Source organism: Ursus arctos, unplaced genomic scaffold, assembly GCF_023065955.2.
Source record: "Ursus arctos isolate Adak ecotype North America unplaced genomic scaffold, UrsArc2.0 scaffold_12, whole genome shotgun sequence".
Taxonomy (NCBI): Eukaryota; Metazoa; Chordata; class Mammalia; order Carnivora; family Ursidae; genus Ursus; species Ursus arctos.
In genome coordinates, this window is record NW_026622786.1 from 69,282,191 (window position 1) to 69,306,303 (window position 24,113).

A 24,113-nucleotide genomic window follows, 5' to 3' on the forward strand; every position below is an offset into this window, starting at 1 on the left:
AGAATATCTATACCATATGACTGTCATCAATATGCTAGGAATCAAACTCATTAATTTCCTCTCCCAACTTGTTCCTTTTCCTATCTACCAATTTCAATTAAAAGTACCACAATCTAACACTCAAAGTTATAAATGAATTCCTTCTTCTTTCTTTTTTTTTTTTTTTTTTTAAGATTTTATTTATTTATTTGACAGAGACAGCCAGAGAGAGAGGGAACACCAGCAGGGGGAATGGGAAAGGGAGAAGCAGGCTCGATCCCAGCACCCTGGGATCAGGCCCAGAGCCCAAGGCAGACGCTTAACGATTGAGCTACCCAGGCACCCCTCATTCTTATTTCTTGATTCTCTTCTACCTAATCCAGCAGTTTTCCATGAGTATAACTTTATTATAAATAACTGCTTCTATTACTATTCAAGGTACCTAAAGGCATGCAAATAAAAAGTAACGTTTAGTTTATACTTACGACAAATCTGGCACTATGTTATTTCAAATGGATTGTCTCATTTTATCCTAATAACTCTGAGAAAGCCCTATAATTATCTTGATTTTAAAGATGAGAACACTGATGATTAAAGTTCAGTGACTTCCCTAGGTTTCTATGATTACTAAGTGGCAGGACAAGAACATGGAATACAGGCCTACAGCTTTAGCTAGTATTTATTTCCTTTCTAAAGTAGAACGCATTCACAATCATTTCATTCAAATATACTTTCTTGAGTAGGAATAAAAAAAAGTAGAAATTAATGGGTAAGTCCAAAGGAGTTATTTACAAGTATCACTCATCATGACTTCTGGATTTGTATCTCCAAAGGAGGTAGCGAAATTTTTTTTTAAATGCAAACAACAAAACCTATTACCTCCTTAACAGTTTGACAATGTTGCATAACGCTCTCCATTCCACCTCATTGTAGACGCACTTCATTTTGTCCCTAGCCCATTAAAAACTAATACTCGGCAGCAAAACTTTTTCTTTTTGATATAGTCAGATTTTTTCCCTCTTACGACTTGTGCTGCTTTTTGTACTCTAAGAAACATTTACCTCATCCAAAATCACAAAGACTTTCTCCTGTGTTTTCCTTTACATGTTTTATTATCTTACCTATTTCAAGTTAATCTTTGTATATAGCATGAGGTAAAGGTAAAGTTTTGTTTTTTTTTTCCCCTCATGTAAATTGTGCCGGCAACATTTGTTGAAAAGACTATCTTTTCCCTATTTAATTACGTTGGCACATTTATCTATTTCTGGACTTTCTATTCTGTTCCAGTGATCTACATGTCTATCCTTATACTGATATCACACTGTCTGGCTCACTGTACCTTTATAGCAAGTCACAAAATTGGGTGAAGTGATTCCTCTAAATTTAGTCTTCTTTTTCAATAATTTGGTTATTCTAGGGCCTCTGCATTTCAACATAAATTTGAAACCATCTTGTCACTTTCTGAAAAAGACTGTTTGGGTTTTTAATAGGATTGCATTGAATCTATAAATCAATAGGGAAAATTTACATATCAAGTCTTCCAACCATTAACATATTCTATCACTATTCATTTAGGTCTTTTTTAATTTCTCTCAGTTATGCTTTATAGTTAAAACCTACTGGTCTTACAAATGAGTTCTTAAGTTTATATTTACTTATTACATATTTTTAAGCTATTGTAAATAGTAGTGATTTTTAAACTTCAATTTCTAATTGTTCATTGCTGGTATAGAGAAATATAATTGATTTTTGTTTTTCATATATTGATTTTTGTATAAAATACAGATAAGAAAATAAAAACGTGAGGGGCACCTGTGTGGCTCAGGGCGTGATCCTGGCATTATGGGATCGAGCCCCACATCAGGCTCCCTGCTCTGCTGGGAGCCTGCTTCTTTGTCTCCCACTCCCCCTGCTTGTGTTCCCTCTCTCTCTGGCTGTCTCTCTCTCTGTCAAATAAATAAATAAAATCTTTTAAAAAAAAAAAAGAAAAGAAAAACATGAGCCACAGATAAGGAGAAAATATTTAAAAGCATATTATCTGATATACAACTAGTATCAGAATAGACAAAGAACTCTTAAGACTCAGTAATAAGACAGACAACCTAAAATTTTTTAACTGACAAAATATTTGAACAGAAGATATACGAATGGCAAATAAACATAAAAAGTAATTCAACCTCATTAATCAGAGACGCAAATTAAAATCACATTAAATACCCCTATGTACCCATTAGGGTAGCTACAATTAAAATGATAATACCTAATACTGACAAAGATGTGAAGGAAATGTTAGTGGAAATGCAAAAATGCCACTTTGGAAAACAGTTTGGCAGTTTCTTATAAAGATTAACATACACTTACCATATATCCCAGCAATCTCATTCCTAGGTATTTATCAAGCAGAAATGAAAGCATAAGCCCACACAAATACCTGTACACAAACTTTCATAGGAGGTTTCTCAGTAACAGGCAAAAACTAGAAACAATCCAAAGGATCAGCTGATGAGTGGACCAAGTCTGATTATACCCACGCCAAAGGAGTGCTTTCAGCAATAAAACCAGAACTGCTAATACTGAAAACAATGTGAATGAATCTCAAAACCATTATGCTAAGTAAAAGAAGACACAAAAGACTACATACTATATGATTCAATTTATATGAGATTCTGGAAAAGGCAAAAATCACAGTAATAGAAAACAGATCAGTGGTTGCCAAGGGCTGGGGCTGGAGGAGAGAACAGACTGCAAACAAGAGACAGGGAATATTTTGGGGTGATAGAAATTTCAATACCCTCATTTTCTATACCATATCATGTCTTGGTGGTAGTGACACAACTATATACATCTGGGAAAATTCATCAAATTGTACACTTAAAATGGGTGAACTTTATCCTATGTAAATTATACCTCAATACAACAGATTACAATATAGATACAGAGATCTCCAACTCTCACAGTAGAAAATGCAAAGCTACAGCTACAGAAAAGTTAGACTGAAAGGGGAAGTTGCTGAGTTTAGAATCTCTTTGTAACACAAAAGTGGAGAAAAAAAAAATCTATGGGTATTGCTCTTTGAAGTCATTATGTGATAAAGAATAATCACGTCCATTAACAGATGAATAGATAAGGAAGATGTGGTATATACATGCAACGGAACATTACTCAGCCATCAAAAAGAATGAAATCTTGCCATGTGCAACAATGTGGATGGAATTAGAGGGTGTTAATATTAAGCAAAATAAGTCAGTCAGAGAAAGACAAATACCATATGATTTTACTCACATGTAGAATTTAAGAAACAAAACAGATGAGCATAGGGGAAGGGAAGGAAAAATAAAATAAGATGAAAACAGAGAGGGAGACAAACCATAAGAGACTCTTAAGTACAGGAAACAAACTGAGGGTTGCTGGAAGGGAGTTGGGTGGGGGAGGGGGGAGTTGGGATGGACATTAAGGAGCACGCTGGGTGTTATATGCAACTGATAAATCACTAAATTCTACCCCTGAAACTAATAATATACTATATGTTAACTAAATTGAATTTACATTTAAAAATTTTTTTTAATCACAAAGATCTAAAAAAAAATAATAAAGCTTAACCATATTTCAAATGTTTAAAAAAAAAGAATATGAAATGTTCTAAGTAGTATCACGGATTTTTAAATTCTTTTAAAAGTGTACCCCATATATGCTCACCTCAAGAAAGTTCTGAGCTATTATTAAATTAAAAATACAATAATAGGGGGCGCCTGGGTGGCTCAGTCGTTAAGCGTCTGCCTTCGGCTCAGGGCGTGATCCCGGCGTTCTGGGATCGAGCCCCACATCAGGCTCCTCCGCTGTGAGCCTGCTTCTTCCTCCACCACTCTCCCTGCTTGTGTTCCCTCTCTCACTGGCTATCTGTCTCTCTGTCAAATAAATAAAATCTTTAAAAAAAAAAAAAAAAAAAAAAATACAATAATAGGGGCACCTACGTGGCTCAGTCAGTTGGGCATCCAGCTTTTTTTTTTAAAGATTTTATTTGAGAGAGATAGAGAAAGAGAGGGAGAGTACAGAGGGAGAAGGAGAAGCAGAGAGAGCTGAGCAGAGAGCCTGATGTGGGACTCGATCCCAGGTCCCTGAGATCATGACCCAAGCTGAAGGCAGACACCTAACCAACTGAGCCACCAGGTGCCCCAAAGGTACCCGACTCTTTTTTTTAGTTCAATCTGGTGTTGAGCTTTGGTTCTTTAAAGCATACTTTTCTCTCTGTTAAATCTCATTTGCTGGTTCTCCTTGAGCCATCGTTTCTGTTTGTGAGGTTCTGACTGAATGTATTCGACATGGAAAATGTGCCAACAGCATATGTGATAAGCATTCTTTCTATGTGTTTATTAAAGAAGTTGATGAAAATGATTATTAAGACAAGGACAAGAATAGAGATCTGTGTGACATCATTTCAGGCTGGTAGTGACACATTATAAAAATCAACCTTCTTTTGCAGACATTATACTTCAAACAAGTAGTAATCCAACCAGCTATAATATTAGCAAAGATATTCCAAGAAGTTCTTTACTCATTTAATAAGAAATTATACATTGCTTACAATGCACCACATATAATGCTAAATGTAGATTAGAAACATGACGATGGACAGAGTCACTCTTTGGAAATGATCATTCCTATTGTTAAAAAGGAAACCGTAGGCCCAAAATGGCATCCCTTAGGTTAAAGCCTCAATTCAGTAAACCTAGAATTAATACCTAACCTCACTGCAATTTCAACCCCCAGGAATATAACCTTTAACCCACCTAATGGACTTTCCTGGTCAATAATAGGAAATTTACTAATAGACTCCTGCTCCCCTTAAGAGGCAACCTTGCCTAAATAATGCATTCCCTGCTAATAAACTCCTTTCTTCTTTCTTTGTATGCCCTCTTCCTGCCTTTAAAAACCTCTTCCTTGCTTAATTTCTTGGAGCTCCCTTCCACTTGCTGGATGAGATGCTGTCTGATTCATAAATCATTTAATAAAGCTAATTAGATCTTCAAATTTACCTGGGTTGATTTTTGTTTTTTTAACACTGTAAAAGCATCATTCCTGTAAAGGCAATGTCTGCCAACAAAGTAAAAAAAGAATCCCAAAAGTACATTTGGAGAATCGGTTAAACCTTACCAATTAAAAGATTCTTGGGATTTACAATTCTCCTACTAAAATGCCAATATTCAGTACAGTTCACTGGTTAGGCCAACCTTTATACTGAGGTATAAATTACTTACATTCTGATTTCCAAGAAAAAGCATCCAAGCCTAATCCTTTCATCTGTGAGCTCTCTCTCTAGTTCCTCATTACCCATTTGTTAATCTCAATGAAAACTCATTCATTCAATAATCATTAATTATTATACATTATAGGAAGCTATCAAAAGATTTTAATCAAGTGAATGGCTAAACATTGGTGCTGCATAAATATTAACCAAATAAAAAAACTGAAGACAAAGCTAGAAGAAGGTACAGCATAGGTTACGCAGTTAAAGGTACGGTAGTAGCATTGTGTGGTAACAGATGATACCAGTGAAGAGTGGCCTGGAAAGGAAGAAGACCGAATACGGTATTCACATGAGGACACCACAATGATCTAAGCAAAAAGACTGTAAATACAGCTTAGAGTGGGCCACAACTGCGGTGAAAAAAATGTGGTCTACACTTGGAGATGTTGGGAGCTAAGGCTCTCTGGGTGACTGGATAGGGAGGGGAGGAAGGGCAAAGGAGGAGTCAAGAAGGAGTTCCAGGTCTCTGGCTTTCAGCTACTGGCTGGGTAATAGCGCTATTTAACAAGACAGGGAACAACCAAGGAAGAACTGGTTTAGGGGAATAGAAAGGCAGAATAAACAGACTGAGTCTTGGGGAATCTGGGTGGCTCAGTCAGTTAAGTGTCTGCCTTCAGCTCAGGTCATGATAAAGGGATCCTGGGATTGAGCCCCAAGTCAGGTTCCCTGCTCCAAGGGGAGCCTGCTTCTCCCTCTCCCTCTGCCCCCCTCTCTGCTTATGTACTCAATCTCTCTCTCAAATAGATAAAATCTTAAAAAAAAAAAAAAAAAAAAAACAGATGGAGTCAGACATGATGATATAGTTCAATGGATTCATGCCAGAAATAAAGAAGACAGGGGTGCCTGGGTGGCACAGCGGTTAAGCATCTGCCTTCGGCTCAGGGCGTGATCCCAGTGTTCTGGGTTCGAGCCCCACATTAGGCTCCTCCGCTATGAGCCTGCTTCTTCCTCTCCCACTCCCCCTGCTTGTGTTCCCTCTCTCGCTGGCTGTCTCTATCTCTGTTAAATAAATAAATAAAATCTTAAAAAAAAAAAAAAAGAAATAAAGAAGACAAAGATCAAAGTTTTAGATATTACTTAACATATTCATGAGAAAGCAAAGCAGAAATTAAGTTTACTTTAAGGATGTGAAAAAGTATCAGATACATCCTGGTCTTCCAACTTCTAATCCAGAGGTGTTTCTCCCATGCCACTTTTAACACTAGATTTTCAACTATATATAAATTTCTTTTTAAAGATCTTATTTATTTATCTATTTATTTGACAGAGAGAGACAGCGAGAGAAAGAACACAAGCAGGGGAAGCGGGAGAGGGAGAAGCAGGCTCCCCACCAAGCAGGGAGCCGGACATGGGGCTCGATCCCAGGACCCTGGGATCATGACCTGAGCCGAAGGCAGATGCTTAACAACTGAGCCACCCAGGCACCCCTCCACTGTATATAAATTTTTTTAAAGACAAATTTAATCTTGGACAAGATGTCATCTAAGTTTTTTCCCATCTAGGAGCATACAATATAATAATATGACTGTATAATCCTTTTTATAAGAACATGACCTAGAAGCCACTAATCGGAATCACAGTTTCTACATATATGGGGGAAACGGGTCTTCAGAGAAATCCTCTCAACAGATACTAGGAAATGGGGGATAAGTCTAAAAATCTCTTCATAAACACCTATCATCTAGATTGCCTCAAAATGAAAATATTTGCAGGGTGCCTGTATAGCACAGGACTTTTGGTTTGGGCTCAAGTCGTGATCTCAGGGTCATGAGATCGAGCCCTGCCTGGGGTTCCGTGCTCAGCACCATGGGGGCTTCTTAGGACTCTCTCTCCCTCCCCCTCTATCTTTCCCCCCTTTAAAAAATAAATAAGGGTGCCTGGGTGATTCAGTCGGTTAACCAACGTACTCTTGCTTTCGGCTCAGGTGACCATCTCTCTTGGTGGTGAAACGGAGCCCCACATAGGGCTCCACCTCAGCATGGAGTCTGCTTCAGATTCTCTCTTCCTCTCTCTCTGTTTCCCACCCCCCACCACTCATGCACACAGGCTCTCAAATAAATAAATAAATAAATAAATAAATAAATAAATAAAATGTTTAAAAAGAAAATATTTGCTAATTAAGCTTTTGGCTATCCCTTCTCCAGACTCTGGTCAAGTCTAATTTCCAGCAAACTTACCTTCCCAATAACTACACCCAAGAATAATTGTTCTTGTCCCCTTTTAGTTACATTTTAAGTCACAATCGACAGTTCATTAAACGTTAAATGTTAAGATCAGTTATTATAAATGACTCCTGTTGACCCAAAAATTCCTTGGAGGCTGGGTCTATGTAGCAATAAGTCTATTAAGAATAAGAAATACATGAGGGGCGCCTGGGTGGCACAGCGATTAAGCGTCTGCCTTCGGCTCAGGGCGTGATCCTGGCGTTATGGGATTGAGCCCCACGTCAGGCTCCTCCGCTATGAGCCTGCTTCTTCCTCTCCCACTCCCCCTGCTTGTGTTCCCTCTCTCGCTGGCTGTCTCTATCTCTGTCGAAAAATCTTTAAAAAAAAAAAAAAAAAAAAAGAATAAGAATACATGGTAGGAGAGATTCTTCAGAATGTCACAGCCAGAAGCTGGGAGGGCAGCACCCAGGTACATTCCAGCGTGGGGTAACTCAAAGCAGGAAAAGACATTCGATACTAACCAGCAAATGTGCCACATAAAAAATCCTTGGATAGGAGAATGAAAAGGGAGGAACTAGCCGGAGGTTACCATAGATAAGTGAATAGCTCAGGAAAGAAAGGCACAGGAGAAAACAAAAGGCAGATCCTTGGGAGTAGAAAACTAAACAGAAGTCTAAAGAAGTAATTCTTTTACAAATCCATATACAAAATAAATAAACTAACTTTTTAAATGGGCAAAAAATATGAATAGACATTTCTTCAAGAAAGTTTGCAAATAGCCAATCATCACATTAAAAGATGCTCAATGTCATTAGTCATTAGGAAAATGTGAATCAAAACCACAAGATACCTCTTCAGATGCAAAAGGGTGTGCTCAATGACTGCCAAAACCAAAGACAGACAACAGCTAAATGACTGCTAAAATCAAAGACAACAGCAAACATTAGTGAGGATTTAAAGAAATCAAACCATCATACAGGGCTGGTAGGAATGCAAAACGGTGCAGCCACTTTGGTAAACAGTCTGGCAATTCCTCAAAATGTTAAACACAAAGTTACCATACAACCGAACAATCCTACTCCTAAGTATATACCCAAGAAAAATGAAAACATGTCCACATGAAAATCTTTAAACAAATGTGCGGAGAGGCATTATTCATCACAGTCAAAAGGTAGCAACAATCCAAATATCCATCAACTGACAGACAAAATGTGGCGCGTCCATACAAGGGAGTATTATTCAGTGATAAAAAGGAACGAAGTACTTCCATGCTACAATGTAGACAGACCTTAGAAACGTCATGCTAAGTGAAAGAAGCCAGTCACAAAAGGCCACATTATTGTATGAGTCAATTTATATGAAATATACAGAATAGGCAAATGTACAGAGGCAGAAAGTAGATTAATGGTTACACAGTGCTGGGGGGATGGGAGGATAAAGAGGTGACAGCTAAAGGGTACAGGGATTCTTTCTGAAGTGATAAAAATGTTTTAAAATTGACTATAGTGATGGCAGCATATATCTGTGAATATACTAAAAATCATTGCATAGTACAGTTTAATTGGGTAAATTGTAACTTACATGAATTACATCTCAATAAGCTTTTAAAAAGAAAAAGTAATTCAGGAATACTCTACTTCAGTTGGCCTAGGCTAGGACTCCAGAAACCTCAGTTCAGGAATTCCCTCTGCAACACAACAGCTTAAAATAAAACATTCAGCTGTATTTTACTGGCAGTTAATTCTCAAAAGGGTGCATGTTAGAAGCAGTTATAATGCTTTAAAGAAAAACTGATCCCTAGGGCCATCCCAGTCCCACTGGATCAAAATCTCTATGATAGAGGGGCTCCAGGCTGGCTTAGTCAGTAGAGTGTAACTCTTGATCTCAGGGGTTGTGAGTTTAAGCCCCACGATGGGTGTAGAGATTTTTTTTTTTTTAAGGTTTTATTTATTTGAGAAAAAGAGAGCACAAACATGCGGAGGGGCAGAGAGAGAAGCAGGCTCCCTGCTGACCAGGAAGCCCAACACAGGGCTCAACCCCAGGGCACAGAGATCATGACCTGAGCCAAAGGCAGATGCTTAACCAACTGAGCCACCCAGGAGCCCCAAAAGATTACTTTAAAATCTAAATTAACCAATCTCTATGATAGGGTACATAGATCTATATATTTTTTGTGTATTTCAGAGGTTAAAAGGAAGAAGATGTGGGGCTTTAATAGACATGCTGAGAACAAGTGGGGAAATTTGAATATAATCTTTCTATTAGATGCTGTTATTAAATTGATGTTAAACATTTTGGATCTGATAATATATTGTAGTTATTTAGAAGACTGTCCTTGGTCTTACAAAAAATACTTAAGGGTGAGGTATCATAAGGTCTGTGACTTGCTTTGAAATGTTTCAGGGGGAAAAAAATACATACAAACACACAGATAAAGCAAATGTGGCAAAATGCAAGTTACAACCAAACTGACCAATCTAAGTTAATATATGTGAGTATTCACTGTATTTGAAATTTTCAAAATAAAAAGTTAGGGAGTGGGAAAGTTCCTGATTCTTCCTGTGGCCTAAGAGTCACAAACTTCAGGTCATAAGGAAATCTTCTGATCCAAAAATTAACTTCCCACTTGCTATAAGAAGACTCCTTCCCCTATCTCCACTTCCCAGAATGGACAAATGGACAAAGCTTTCTAATCTATACATGCCAACCCAAAAGATTTATAATCCCAAAGAATAGATGAGATTATATTTTAATGGGAACAAGTTTCTGTTATTGTACCCTGAAATTTACTAGTGCGCCTTGTCCTTTAGGAAGAATGTGAGATCAGCAGGAAGTCAATGGATACCTTCAATAAAGAGGCAGAGGTACTGAGGATAAAAGGGTGGAAGATGCAATCACAGGCAGAAAACAACCTGCCCAGACTACACAGCTTAACAACTTTGTTAGATTCTGTCTATCATACAAATCCTAGACAAAGAAAAGGCTCATTCTTGCATCCAGTATATACTGAACTGCCCACTATCCTATCCTCATGTACTAAATATGTGTATCACATAACTACACACAGAAGCAAAATAAGTTCACAAAGTTAAGAATCCTGTCTATTACAAAGCTGTTTCCCACAGGGCGCCTGGGTGGCTCAGTCAGTTAAGTGTCTGCCTTCGGCTCAGGTCCTAATCCCTGGGTCCTGAGATCAAGCCCTGCATCAGGCTCACTGAGCAGGGAGCCTGCTTCTCTTTCTCCTTCCCCTCTTACGCTCTCTCTCGCTATCTCTGTCTCTCTCCCTCAAATAAACAAATAAAATCTTTAAAAAAAGAAAGCTCTTTCCCAGAAAATTTATTCAATCAACCATACTAAGTCTTTTTCTTGACTCTCCCTACATACTCAGTACCAGTGACAGCATAAGAGAGCAATCAGAATATATTCAATTAAATTCCATTCTTTTTTTTTTTTTAAGATTTTATTTATTTATTTGACAGAGAGAGAGACAACCAGCGAGAGAGGGAACACAAGCAGGGGGAGTGGGAGAGGAAGAAGCAGGCTCCCAGCAGAGCAGGGAGCCTGATGTGGGGCTCGATCCCAGGACGCTGGGATCACGCCCTGAGCTGAAGGCAGACACTTAATGACTGAGCCACCCAGGCGCCCCTAAATTCCATTCTTTTTTTATACTTTACTTTGAAAAATTAAACTATCCAAATCCTAAAAAGAAAAATAACAAAGGTGGCCATGGCAATCAAGAATTTGTTCATAGAGGAAGGGACTGTCTTTACTAACACTTACCAAGCCAGCAGTAAGAGAAGGTGCAGACTGTCCAAGGGACTGGTTCCTCATTCGAACCAGGTTTGATGCTTCTCCTGAAGACGGCCAAGTCACCTGTCCCACACTGCTATGTACACTGCTGGACAAGGGGAGCAGCTGCTTACCTTCAAACACAAGGTTTAGAAAATATACTTGTAATTATTTATCAATGAATGAAAACATACAATGATATCAAGTGGATAAAAGTACAGTGATCCAAAATAAGATGAAGTTCTGCCATATTCATTTTAGAATCTGTAGTCCTTTAAAAAATTCCGACTGTCTTGGTGGAGAGGAGAATTGTAAACGGAATACTGAAAACTGAATTGACTATTTTAAATTCTCTGTGATATCCATCACCACGCCAGCACCCAACCTAGCAGGCTGAGTTTTCCAGTCCCTTCCATGCTACATAGTTTCTCACCAACTCAGTGCAACATGAGTGCAGCTGACAGCTTCTCCTAGACAAGTTTGGCCCTTAGGTTTCCAGAAGATGAACACTGAATCTATAATGCTCTGGCCAGACTCCATGTGTTCAGTCCAGGTTGACTGACTGACTGCCTTAATCCCAATGAAAGTCTACAAGAAAGTCACTAATAAAAGACTAAGTATCAAGAATTGCAATGACTTTCTAATTGATGTCCTATTTCAATCCTATTTCAGTCCTATTCAATCTCTTCCTATTCAAGCTCAATCAAAATAGCCAGTCCTATTTCAATCTCTTCCTTCGTAATGTTCCTCACATTGCTGCTAGTGATTTGACCAAAACAAATGTGATATCATTCCTTGTCCGAAAAAAACTGCTGATGACTCCCTACTATTCAAAATTAGCCAAACTTTTAAAAAAACTAAAGAAATCCTCCTCCATAAATCCAGATTATCTTCCTAGCCTCATCTCCTTCAACTCTTTTCTACACCCATTTGCTCACTCAACTTCAATATTATGCCCTGCATTTTTACCTGAATTTACCTTGATCACCCAACTCACTTGAAAACCTTTCCTCTTCCTGGCAAAATCCTATTCAACATGGAAATACCCACTGTAATAAAGGTGAGAGCAAAAGGAGTTTTGAGTTTTGTTTTTGGTACAACATACATTTTATTGCAAACAAAATGTGATGCAAATTATTTGGAGGGCAATTTAGCAAAACTTACTAAAATTCGAATATGTTTGGACCCAGCATTCCACTTGTAGTAATGCAGTATAATGAAAAAATAGACCGGAATGCTCACCTTAGCAATGCTCACCAGAATAAAACTGAAAATAAATGTTTATTACAATTTAAAGAAATTATACTACCTCCACATGAAATACTAAACCCATTAAAAATAATGAGGCAGTTCAAAATGTAGTCAAGAGAAAAATGTTCAACATTTCCTGTTGAGTAAAGTAAGCAGAAAGGAAGTGTGTGGCATAAGATGCCAATTTTTATTTTAAAAAAAGTCTGTGTATATTTACATAAGCTTTTAAATGTATATTTAAATATAATGGAGTATATATAAATAGTTGAAGGAAGGCAAAGAGAAGAAAGAAAAGATTAAGAGGAACTTTTCACTTTGACATAATACATGTCTTTGAACCCGAATTTTTTTTATTACTGGCATATTTACTTTTTTAATCAGAAAAATGCAATGTTTTTTAAAAATCTAGTTATCTTTCAAGTCTGTTCGTAAATGTATGCTTCATCAGACAGCCTTCCCATAAAACTCTCTACAAAGAATAGTTCTCTACTCCAAACTCCCGTAAGGCCAGAGTAGAGACGGCCTGCCTGCTTTCCTTCTGCAAATGCTGCCAAGTTCTCCAGATCATCTGCCTACTCCTCATCTATATACTCTAAAGGAAAGCTAGCTCCTTGACTTGCCCTATCCACATACACAAAGGCTAGTATCATATCTCTATCTCCCTTCAAAATAAGGGCTTGCTGGGGAAAGAGGCTCACGCACCCACAAAAGAAACCCATTTGGATATATACTAGTCTGGGCTTGAAATGTACCAAGGACTGCCAAGAATTTGAGGAAAACAAACAACATAAGACAGAAGGAACAATATGAACAAATGGAGAAACTAGCCCTTTAGTAAAGAAATAACTCAGGGAAAAAAAAAAAAACTTAAAAAATTCTAATTATTCCTACAATGATTCAAGAGGCTAATATGCAAAATATTCCCAGTTAAACATGGCTGACTGAGCACATACTATTTTATCTTTTGTCACCCAGGACAGTAAATGAGAATAAAGAAGTAAAACAAACAAAGGTTATAATGAGGGAGGGGGGATTAACTGAGGAGATGAATTAGAATTTGGGGACAATCTGAAACAGACAGATGAATCATGACCAATGGAACTGGGAAAGAAAGACACAAGGTGTAATAAGCATAGAGGAGGTAGCAGTTGAATGGCAGTTAAATGAGATAGTAGCTACCCTGCAAAATCTCAGGTAAGTTCAGTACTCAGAAATGCGAGATACTAAAGAGGACATAAAATGAAGATGTAAGGCTGAACTCAGATGAACTGAAAATCTATAAAGACTCAAACACAACCACATTCCCACATTGTATCACCCAGTGGCCAATCACCAATTACCTCACAGGATAGAAGGGATATGGCATCTCAGAGCAAAGCAATGGATTCTGGTTATTAGGTGCTCAAAAGAGTTGATTCAGAAACAAAAGAAAACTTTAAAAACAATTTTTAATACAAAATTCTATTTACTCATATAATATTTATAAGGTAATATATCCTTAAAAGAAGAACAGAATACTATGAAAACAAAAAATGGTTCTATGTGATTAAATACACACCTGGCAAAACAACAATTTCAATAAAAGAATGGAAAGATAAAGCCGAGGAAATAGCCCTGAAAAGGGACAAAAATAAAAAGAAATTTAAAACTGGCAAGGAGTACACAGGAGGATTATATTTTCTTCTCTACTAATCTAATATTTTTAGCTGAGGCAAAATGGATTCTTTCTTTAATATTCTATTGATTGCTTAAAATTATGTCACATTTTAATTTTTTCCTATTTGGACCATGACTTCCTTGTATCATTTTTTCCCCTTGAATTTTTTAAAGATTTTTCTATGGGGAAGGTGGAGAGGCGCTGCAGGCTTTGGAACAGATTTTGAAAATGGGGGGGAAAAAAATCAAAAGAAGCAAAGGATATGAAGTCCACAGAAGTGAGCAGAGAGCAAAAGTCAAATTCAAAGGGAATAACCAATGATAGTAGTCAACTAGGAAATATCTAGCAGGCTGAGGAGGCTACCATTCAGAGATGTCATGAGGAAGTAGTAAAGAGAGGAAGACGGCCTTGCCCATAGTGTCCTATACAAAACTACCACCAGAGAAGAAACTGCCAAGATGCCAAGTCAGTTGATATACCCTAAAATATTGACAACACAGTCCCACATTTCTTAAAAAAACAAAATTAGATACTCACCTGACAGCGAACTGGCCAGGCTTCCTCTCCGCAACTTACAGTCATCCTGACTAAGTTGTCGCTGGAGTTTAGCTTTTCCGGTGGATGAAAATATGTCAGGATTACTGAGCTTTCTAAAAAGCAGGGGACTAAGTCCAGCTATCACATCCTTCAAAGAAAAAAAAGGTAAAACGTAAGTGTAATGTCTTTTTTGAAAAGTGTAAGGACTTTATATTAAACATCTTTACAACATTCACTGCAGTTAAAAAGTGCCAGCATTTTATACTTTCTGCTCAACAGCTAAAGCCAGAAACCTACTTCTTAGTAAAAGCTGTCTGGGTATGTTATGAAGGCTGTGGGACACTGATTATAAAATGCCAAAGGGGCACCTGGGTGGCTCAGTCGGTTGAGCATCCAACTCTTAGTTATGACTCAGGTCTTGATCTCCGGATCATGGGATTAAGCCCCAAGTCAGGCTCTGCATTCATCGGGGAATCTGCTTGGTCTAGTCCTATAGTGGTGGTGGTTCCTTTTTTGGCTCTCCCTCTCCCTCTGCCCCTTTCCCCCTCCCCCACCCGCTCCTTCTCTCTCTTCCCCTCTCTCTTAAAAAAAAAAAAAAGGAAAAAATAAGTCTTTTTCCATAATGAGTACATGTCTAGTTATGTTTATTTTTCTCCTATTCACTCTTCCTATATCCAGTAAAGCATACTTTAGCTTTTAAAAAATCATAAATAGCAGACCTCCCTTTACCTGTTATACAAAGTTAGAAATGCCTCTATCATTCAATGAATGCTAAAATAAAATGTACAGCTTTCTTTATAGGTCTATAATAGAAGCTAAATACAATGAAAAAGCATGAAGTACTGTGGAGAAAACGCAGACAATATGAAACGTTGAGAGGGCTTTCCTTTCGCCTTTATTTTAATCCAGTTCATCCCGCTGCATCCCAATGCCTGCTCCTCTTCACTCAGTAAGCAGCGTCCACCATATCATCAGGATTCAGACATTTGGGGGGCGCCTGGATGGCTCAGTCAGTTAAGCATCTGCCTTCAGTCAGGTCATGATCCCGGGGTCCTGGGATCAAGCCCCATGTTGGGCTCCCTGTTCAGCGGGGAGCCTGCTTCTCCCTCTCCTCCGGGCTTGTGCTCTCTCTTGCTATCTCTGTTACTATCTCTGTCTCTCTCTCTCTCAAACAAAATCTTAAAAAAAACAGTTTCAGACATTTTGAAGCAAACGCTCACCAATTGGCAGCATTAAAAGAGAAACTACTTTGAAAAAAATTAGGCAAATGAGACATCTTTCATAAGAAGGAAGCTATAATGAACACAGACAAGTTGCACATCTAAGTGATATGGACGGTACAAAGACAAAATGAGAAACATAAAAATAACTAAAATCTGTGTTACCTGCCGTTTGAAGAACCAGACTCGAGTAACTAATAAAAGCCACAGGGGGGTAAAATGGAAAAATGCCAACCTCCTTAAGACTTAAAAAAAAAAAAAAAAAAAAAAAAAAAAAACCTCTAAAGTCATACAGTGTGATTGGTGGGTTCACAAACATGGGAAAGTGCCAATATTGGTTGGTGGTAGCTATCCAGAATATAATTTATAAATGCTAAAGCATAAAAAAGTAAAGTTAAAGAAAAATAACAGAAGAAACAAGGAAGCAATATTTTTTAAATTCGTAGTAAATGGATAAAATGATAAAGAAAGATATTTAGGCATTGTATCATTAAAGCAAATGATGTGTGAAGATAATTGTAACAAGTGAGCAGAGAGGAAGGAGAATTGGAAGGCATAGCTAATACAAAAAGAAGACAGCAAGATAGCTGTCTATATTCCCACCATTTGGTGTGTCAGGAATGAAACAGTACCCGTGCATCAAGGACAAACCATGGAAGGAAGCAGGGTTTGGGCACTAATGCTGATAACCCACCAAAAAGGGGTGGCCATTCACACAGGCAACACCCTCAGCAAGCAGCTTTCGGTGGAGGAAAGTAAGGAAGCCCTGGAAGATATCAAGCTGAAATAACATCCCACATGAAGACAACATGGACAGGGAAAGGTCTCATCCCCAAAATAATTTACAAATGAGCTACATCAGAGAGCCAGCCCTGGGATGCTTGATACAGCGTATGGATGAGCAATTAGTCTCAGCCAAAAAAGGAACAACCACCACTATAGGACTAGACCAGTACCAATTAAGAGAAAGTCCTACCCTTTTCAATCACCCTATTCCCTATCATAACATACCAAAGGATAAAAAGCCAGAAAACAGAAAAGAAAAATAAAAGCAAATCATGCCCCTTCTTATTCCAAGTCTCACCTGTCAAAACCTCACAAGGGGAAGAAAATATTAATTAAATTGGATATGAAATTCAACCTTTAAATTAGCATGTTTTTTTAACTTTACTGAAGTATATTACTCATTTCAGAAAAGTACACATACCCAAGCATGAAACTCAATGAATTTTCACAAGTTAAACATATCCATGTAACCAGCATCAAGATTAAAAAAAAAAAAGGGGGGCGCCTGGGTAGCGCAGTCGTTAAGCGTCTGCCTTCGGCTCAGGGCGTGATCCCGGCCTTATGGGATGGAGCCCCACATCAGGCTCCTCCGCTGGAAGACTGCTTCTTCCTCTCCCACTCCCCCTGCTTGTGTTCCCTCTCTCGCTGGCTGTCTCTGTCAAACAAATAAATAAAATCTTAAAAAGAAAAAAAAAGAAGACATGGGGCATCTGGGTGGCTCAAGTCAGTTAAGCATCTGACTCTTGATTTTGGCTCAGGTCATGATCTCAGGACTGTGAGACTGAGCCCTGCTTTGGGCTCTGTGCTGAGCATGGAGCCTGCTTAATATTCTCTCCCTCTCCCTCTCCCTCTGTCCCTCCCCACTTCCCTCTTTAAAAAAGAAGAAAAAAAAAGAACATTACTGAATTTACCCGAGAAGTCATTAAGAAACAAGCTGAAGCAAGTAACACAGAGAAAGAAAAATGTACTAGAGGTAAAACTTCTTTACTAAACTTCCATACTAATGTCTTACAGTTTTCTAGTTTCCAAGTCTAGTCATCTATGAGATCCAAACTACATGTTTCCAAGTTCAGAGGGATACCACTGTACCCTTTTAATAAGTTCTTCCTTACAGCTTAAAAACTAAATGAAATTGCTTTATATCATTTCTACAGTCAAATGTTTCTTAAGCAAAATAGGGAGTTAAACGGAAGGGTAAGAGTGTAGGGTGACTTACAGGTTCCTGGCTTGGACAGTACACTTATCAAGACAGGGAAAAGAGGAGAGGAGAAACCAGTTTACAAATAAAACACTGCTATGGCAATAGTAAATATTAGCATAACTATACATTACAGTACTTCTCCAATAACTATGAGGGGAACTATAAAAATTTACCCTGAAAGAAAGAAAACAAAGGAGACATGAGTAACTCTCTTCAACTATACGAGGGCTATCTCCTACATTATAGGAAACTTCTTACTTCTGAGGACAGAGTTAGAACTAGCAGATGAAAACAACAGAAAAAAGTAGGTTTAGTTAGAGGGAAGAGCTAACAGTGAATAGGCCCCCTTAAAAAGGAATGGACTGCGCCATCAGAAATATTAAAAAGGTATGGTGAAAGTTGGCCTAAAGCAGTGATTCTCAAGATGCGGTCCCCAGGCCAGCAACATCGGCAGGACCTGTGAACTTGCTAAAAATGCAAAATCTCAGGCTTCACTCCAGATCTACTAAATCAGAAATTCTGACTGAGGGGACCAGCAATCTGTGTTTTCACAAGCCCTCCAGGTGATGCTGAAGCACATGAAAGTTTGAGAACCACCAGACTAGATCAAAACCTTTCAATACGATGCCACCAACACAACAAATACACTGATCAGTCGTGAGGACTGTATCACAAATTACTGGAAATTGATAATAAAGTGCTCAAGTTTGCAACCACTTTAATTAAATTAAAGTAGGTTCTTGGTAAATGTTACAATAAAGTCAATTTGCCTGTATTAAGTGAAATTTTTAAAAGGCAGAATTGGGGTGCCTAGGTGGCATAGTCGAGCCTTAAACTCATGAACCTACAATCAAGACTTGGGCTAAGATCAAGAGTTGCAGGCTTAACTGACTGAGCCACCCAGGTGCCCCATGTCTTGTTTTTTTTTTTTTTAATCTTGATGCTGGTTACATGGATATGTTTAACTTGTGAAAATTCATTGAGTTTCATGCTTGGGTATGTGTCCTTTTCTGAAATGAGTAATATACTTCAGTAAAGTTAAAAAGACATACTAATTTAAGGGTTAAATTTCATATCCAATTTAATTAATATTTTCTTCCCTTTGCGAGGTTTTGACAGGTGAGACCTGGAATAAGGGGCATGACTTGCTTTTATTTTTCTTTTCTGTTTTCTGGCTTTTTATCCTTTGGTATGTTATGATAGGGAATAGGGTGATTGAAAAGGGTAGGACTTTCTCTTAATTGGTACTGGTCCAGTCCTATATTGGTGGTTGTTTCTTTTCTGGCTAAGACTAACTGCTCATCCATACACTGTAGCTTATTGTTTTCTCTTTTAATTCAGAGTACTGAGTTGTGACTATTTTGCGTATGGCCCTGGGAGTTCTCAGAGTTTCTCTCTGTCTTGGCTTAGAACCATCTCCCTCCTCCACAATACAAAGCAAATCTCAGGTTAAATTCACCCACAAAGCTAGTGTTGTGCTTACACTGTACTATGCTATTAAACATAGGATTCAAAGTAAAGGATTCATAGCTGAAAACTGGAGTCTGAGACTAAAAACCTGTATTAACTCTCATTAGGAGTGTTTTATCCCCAATGACTGGTAGGTGAAAAGAACTCTATACCTTGTGGCAGACTCTTCCTAATCTACCCTACCAAGAGTCAAACCCAGGTGCCACACTAATCAAAGTCCATCCTCCTAATCCCTATCAAAAAACCTTTGCTTATCTATATGTGTGTGCGTGTGTGCATACATATATACATGAACTTTGACCCATACATCAAGCATTATCAAACACAGACAAAAATTAACTCTAAATGGATCATGAATCAAACTATAAAATCTAAAATTATAAAACTTCAGAAGAAAATACAAGAGTAAATTTTTGTTAGTTTTAGAGTTCTTAGATAAGATACAAAACGCAAGTTTAAAAAGAGCAAATTTATAAATTAGACTCAAATTTAAAAAACTACTCTTCAAAAAATACTGTTAGAAAATGAAAACAAATCACACACAAGGAAACAATATATGCAAAACACGTGAGAAAGGACTGGCATTGAGTATATAGAAAGATCTTTCAAAATTCAATAATAAAACACATAAGCCAATAAAAAATATGAGCAAAGACTGAACAGACACTTAAACAAGAGGCAACTATGGCAAATAAACACGAAACCACCCTCAACATCATTCATCATTAGGGAAACAAAAATTAAAATCAAATGAGATAAAAAAAAAATCAAATGAGAGACAACGTCAGCAAAAACAAAAACAAACAAAACCCCGCAGCTGCAAGCTAACATCCCCCCACAGAAACAATTGAAAAACAAGCAGAAAGTGTCAGAACCACCTTTGTCAGAATTCTAGAAAACAGTCAAAGGTTTACAGCCAAGAAAATGCTGAATCAAGAAGTCAACTTAAAAATAGCAGGAAAGCATGCCACCTGGTTGGCTCCATTGGTTAGGCGTTGGGCTCTCGGTTTCGGCTCAGGTCATGGGCTCAGGTCATGATCTCAGGGTTGAGGGATCCTGTCCCACTTTGGGCTCTGCGCTCAGCAGGGAGTCTGTTGTAGATTCTCTGTCTCCCTCTACCCCTCTACCCGCTCATGCCTGCACACGTGCTCACTCTCTCTCTAAAATAAATCAATAAATCTTTAAAAAAAATAGTAATAGGACAGCTTTGTGGCATTTTCACTTGCCCTTGCCCACCCACTCCTACATATGTTCCGCAGATGTCAGCTGGTGTTTCCAGTGCAGGACTCTGGTCCCTGGTTCCAAAAGGAGCACAACAGACCTTATTTGCAAATTATTGTTTATATCTGTTCTAACTTGTCTGGGGCTACCTGAAGGACTGACACAAGGCACACCTTTATTTCACCTAACTCTGAATCTGTTCATGATGGAAAAGCAGAAGGCATTGCTCAAAAACATTGTGAAGTGATCCAAACACCCACAGCGACCTGGGCCAAAAGATTATAAATGAGACATAAAATACACTGCCTAAAGTCTAGGAGGAAAAGAGGAGAGTTTCTGTGGGGAATTAGGGCAATTAAAAATACCTGCGTATATAGAATAATTTAGTAAACCCAAGGCAAGGACACCTGGCTGGCTCCGTGGTAAAAGCACGGGCTTTTGATGATGAGTTTGAGCCCCACGTTGGGTGTAGAGATTAAATAAACTGAAAAAAAAAAAAAAAATAGAAACCCCAGGGCAAAATGCGCACTCAGGAAAGACCTGAAAAGACTTCACGCTTTCATCTCAGCCTGATCTCTAGTCTGGCTAAGCACAAAGTCCATCTGCAAAGACCCTCTAGGAGGTATATTTGTTTGTTTGTTTAGCTCCCAGTGATCAAGGAAATCTCCAACAAAACACAAGCTAAGGAACAGAGACTTCAGTACCACACAGAGCAAAGAATTCAATTTCCACAAAAAAAAAAAAAAAAAGTTGGGAAAACTCACTAGATAAATGGACAGCTACAGCCTTCAACAATCAAAAAACAACAAACTCTAGAGAAAGGGGAGAAGGTGATTTCCAGAGTTACCAATAGTCAAATGTCCATTTTTTTTTAAGAAACCCCTTTTATTTATTTATTTTTTTTAAGATTTATTTGACAGAGAGGGAGAGAGAGAAAGCACAAGCAGGGAAAACAGCAGAGGGAGAGGCAGAAGCAAGCTCTCTGCCGAGCAAGGAGCCTGATGTGGGGCCCGATCCCAGGACCCTGGGATCATAACCTGAGCCGAAGGCAGATGCTTAACTAACTGAGCCACCCAGGTGCCCCTCAAATGTCCATTTTTCAACAACAACAAAAGCACAAGACATACAAAGAAATGAAGAAGTATGGCCCATTCAAAGAATCAAAATAAATTAACAGAAACCATGCCTGAGGAAGCCCAGCATTAGACCTAGTAGTAAACTTTAAATCCCGGTCTTAAATATGCTCAAGTTGTATAAATGAAAACCCGAAAAACAATGCATGAAAGAAAAACAGGGTTGCATATATGAGATACTCAAGGAAAGACAATGTGAGCCAAGGATTTTATATCCAGGATAACTATCCTTCAAGGTAAAAGGCACAGGCAAACTGTTATCAATATAAAATAACTCTGAATATTGTTCCAACAGACCCTTCCTAAGGAATCTACTAGAGAAGATTCATACAATCAAAATAACTAGAGTGATATCAACATGGTGATTAGCATTAAATATGAAGTCATTTGTAGAATGAATAAATGTACATTAAAAGGGAGAGTATAGTACATCATGGCTATATAATTTGCAAGTGTAGATATAGGTCAACCACAAAATGGAAGGGGAGAGAGCTTATGCAAAAAAATTTAACAGTTCTCATTAATCATTATTGGTGGTAGTATATTAGTATTGCCATGAGAGACATACATTTAACGTATGACAAAGTAAATGAATAATTCCTGGATATTCTAATTGTTGGTTCAAAACCCTCTCAGGAGCTTCCCAGGTGTAATCTGAAACTGGCCCCTGTACTCAGAGGGCAGGGAGAGGCAGAAGAAAGAGAAAGAACTCCAAGTTGGTAGGTGGCAGTATTAATAAGCAAAGGGAACTTATATACAAGGCTTGTCTTGGGAGCAGCAAGGAAAATGGATCCCCCCACCTGCCTGCCAGATCTTGGTTTATAGAGGCCTTAACTAGGTGCAGTCACGTATACCATGCAGGTGTTTTCAAGACTACATCACTATCTTAAGGCTATGTCCTTGGAGCTGCCTCTGGGAGCAGGAAAGGCAAGTGGAACCCACATTCCAAGGACAGGGGTGGGGGAAAGGAGCCTCCCAGAGTCCAGGTCCAGCTCACAGGTCAATCGGAAGTCACATCTTTTTGATGACACTCCCCAACATTCAATTCTTTCACCCCTGAATCTTTGGGAATATGATTCGTGGTACAGAAGAGAAGAAATACTAATGTAATATACAGGAGATTAAGGTTTTTGAAAATCTCTGTAGTTCTTTGCAAATATACTGTTAACTGACAATGTAGTTATGTTATTTCTTAACTGTATCCACTGAAAAATTGGAGAAACAATGACCAACATAATAGCAATGAGTATCCTTAGGACCTAGATTGTAGTTGTCGTAAAATACCATCTCCCATTAAAAGAAACCAGGAGCTCATGGGAGCCCTGGATGGCTCAGCCAGTTAAACATCTGACTCTTAATCTCAGCTCAGGTCTTAATCTCACGGTGGTGAGTTCAAGCCCCTTGTTGGGCTCCCCAAAAAAAGAAAAAGAAATCAGGAGTTCTTACAGGAACAGATAATTCCAGGTCTAAGGTAGAAAATGAGCCTGGATCAGGTTGACACACAAGATTGAAAAAAAAAAAAAAACTATCAAAACTATTAGGATAAGTGACTGATTCTATCAACTCAGGTCATGATCTCAGGGTCCTGAGATCGAGCCCTGCCCCGTGTCTTGCTCCGCACTCAGAGGGGAGTCTGCTTCTCTCCCTCTCCCTTTACCCGCCCCCCAATAAATAAATCTTAAAAAATAAAAAAACTATCAGGATCAGGTCCAAAAGACTAAGGAACGAACAATGCTCTTTCTAGACAACAACAGGACAATCCGAGCTTCCCCTAGTACAAGAACACATTATATATGGGTTGAAACACATTTAAATACATTTGAGTGCATAACCACACTGATAATAAGAAAATAATTTACTGGTCACCTTCTGAAGATGACAGGGAACCAATTCGTTATCTTAAAACCCAGGTAAATTTAAAAGGATAGAATCAAGTCTGTCTTACATGTACTATGCCACTGGGAACTAAATAATAGATGAAGGGAGCATCACCTTAAAGTGTTATTCCAGCAAGTGATCGAAAACAAAATGATAGAATTCCAGCACCGTTTTGCAACGCCCAATCACTGAATATTGGCACTGAGCGTCAACAACTGCTAAAATCAAAGAGCAAACAGCAGATACCATGACATGCCTCCTGTTGAAAGACCACACAACCATCCATAATCTTGCCAAAGGGATTGAACCTAAAACCGATGAAGCCCCTGTATCCAGCTGTAAATTGCAAGAAAAACAAAGGACACAGAAACATTGTGAAATGCACTGTAAGTATGCAAAGCTAGACTGTGGGAAACTCTATAGGTCAAATGCCCCAGGGTTTTTCAACGTTTATAAATTTTAAGGAAAAGGAAGAGATGGAAGGGAAACCTACAGATTAAAAAAGATTTTACCATCTAGAT

At 38.3% G+C, this 24,113-nt stretch overlaps 1 protein-coding gene across 3 annotated transcripts in view; it reads right to left on the minus strand.

Annotated features, from left to right (window-relative positions):
- The window catches only part of MAST2 (microtubule associated serine/threonine kinase 2), a 205,048-nt gene that overhangs the window by 162,084 nt on the left and 18,851 nt on the right, over nucleotides 1–24,113 (minus strand). For all 3 annotated transcript variants that reach the window (XM_026498196.4, XM_026498195.4, XM_026498197.4), the window contains exons 2-3: nucleotides 14,684–14,831; nucleotides 11,230–11,372 (exon numbers count right to left, since the gene is read on the minus strand). In XM_026498196.4, the coding sequence (XP_026353981.2) occupies nucleotides 11,230–11,372; nucleotides 14,684–14,831 (291 nt within the window). The remainder of the gene's footprint in view (nucleotides 1–11,229; nucleotides 11,373–14,683; nucleotides 14,832–24,113) is intronic.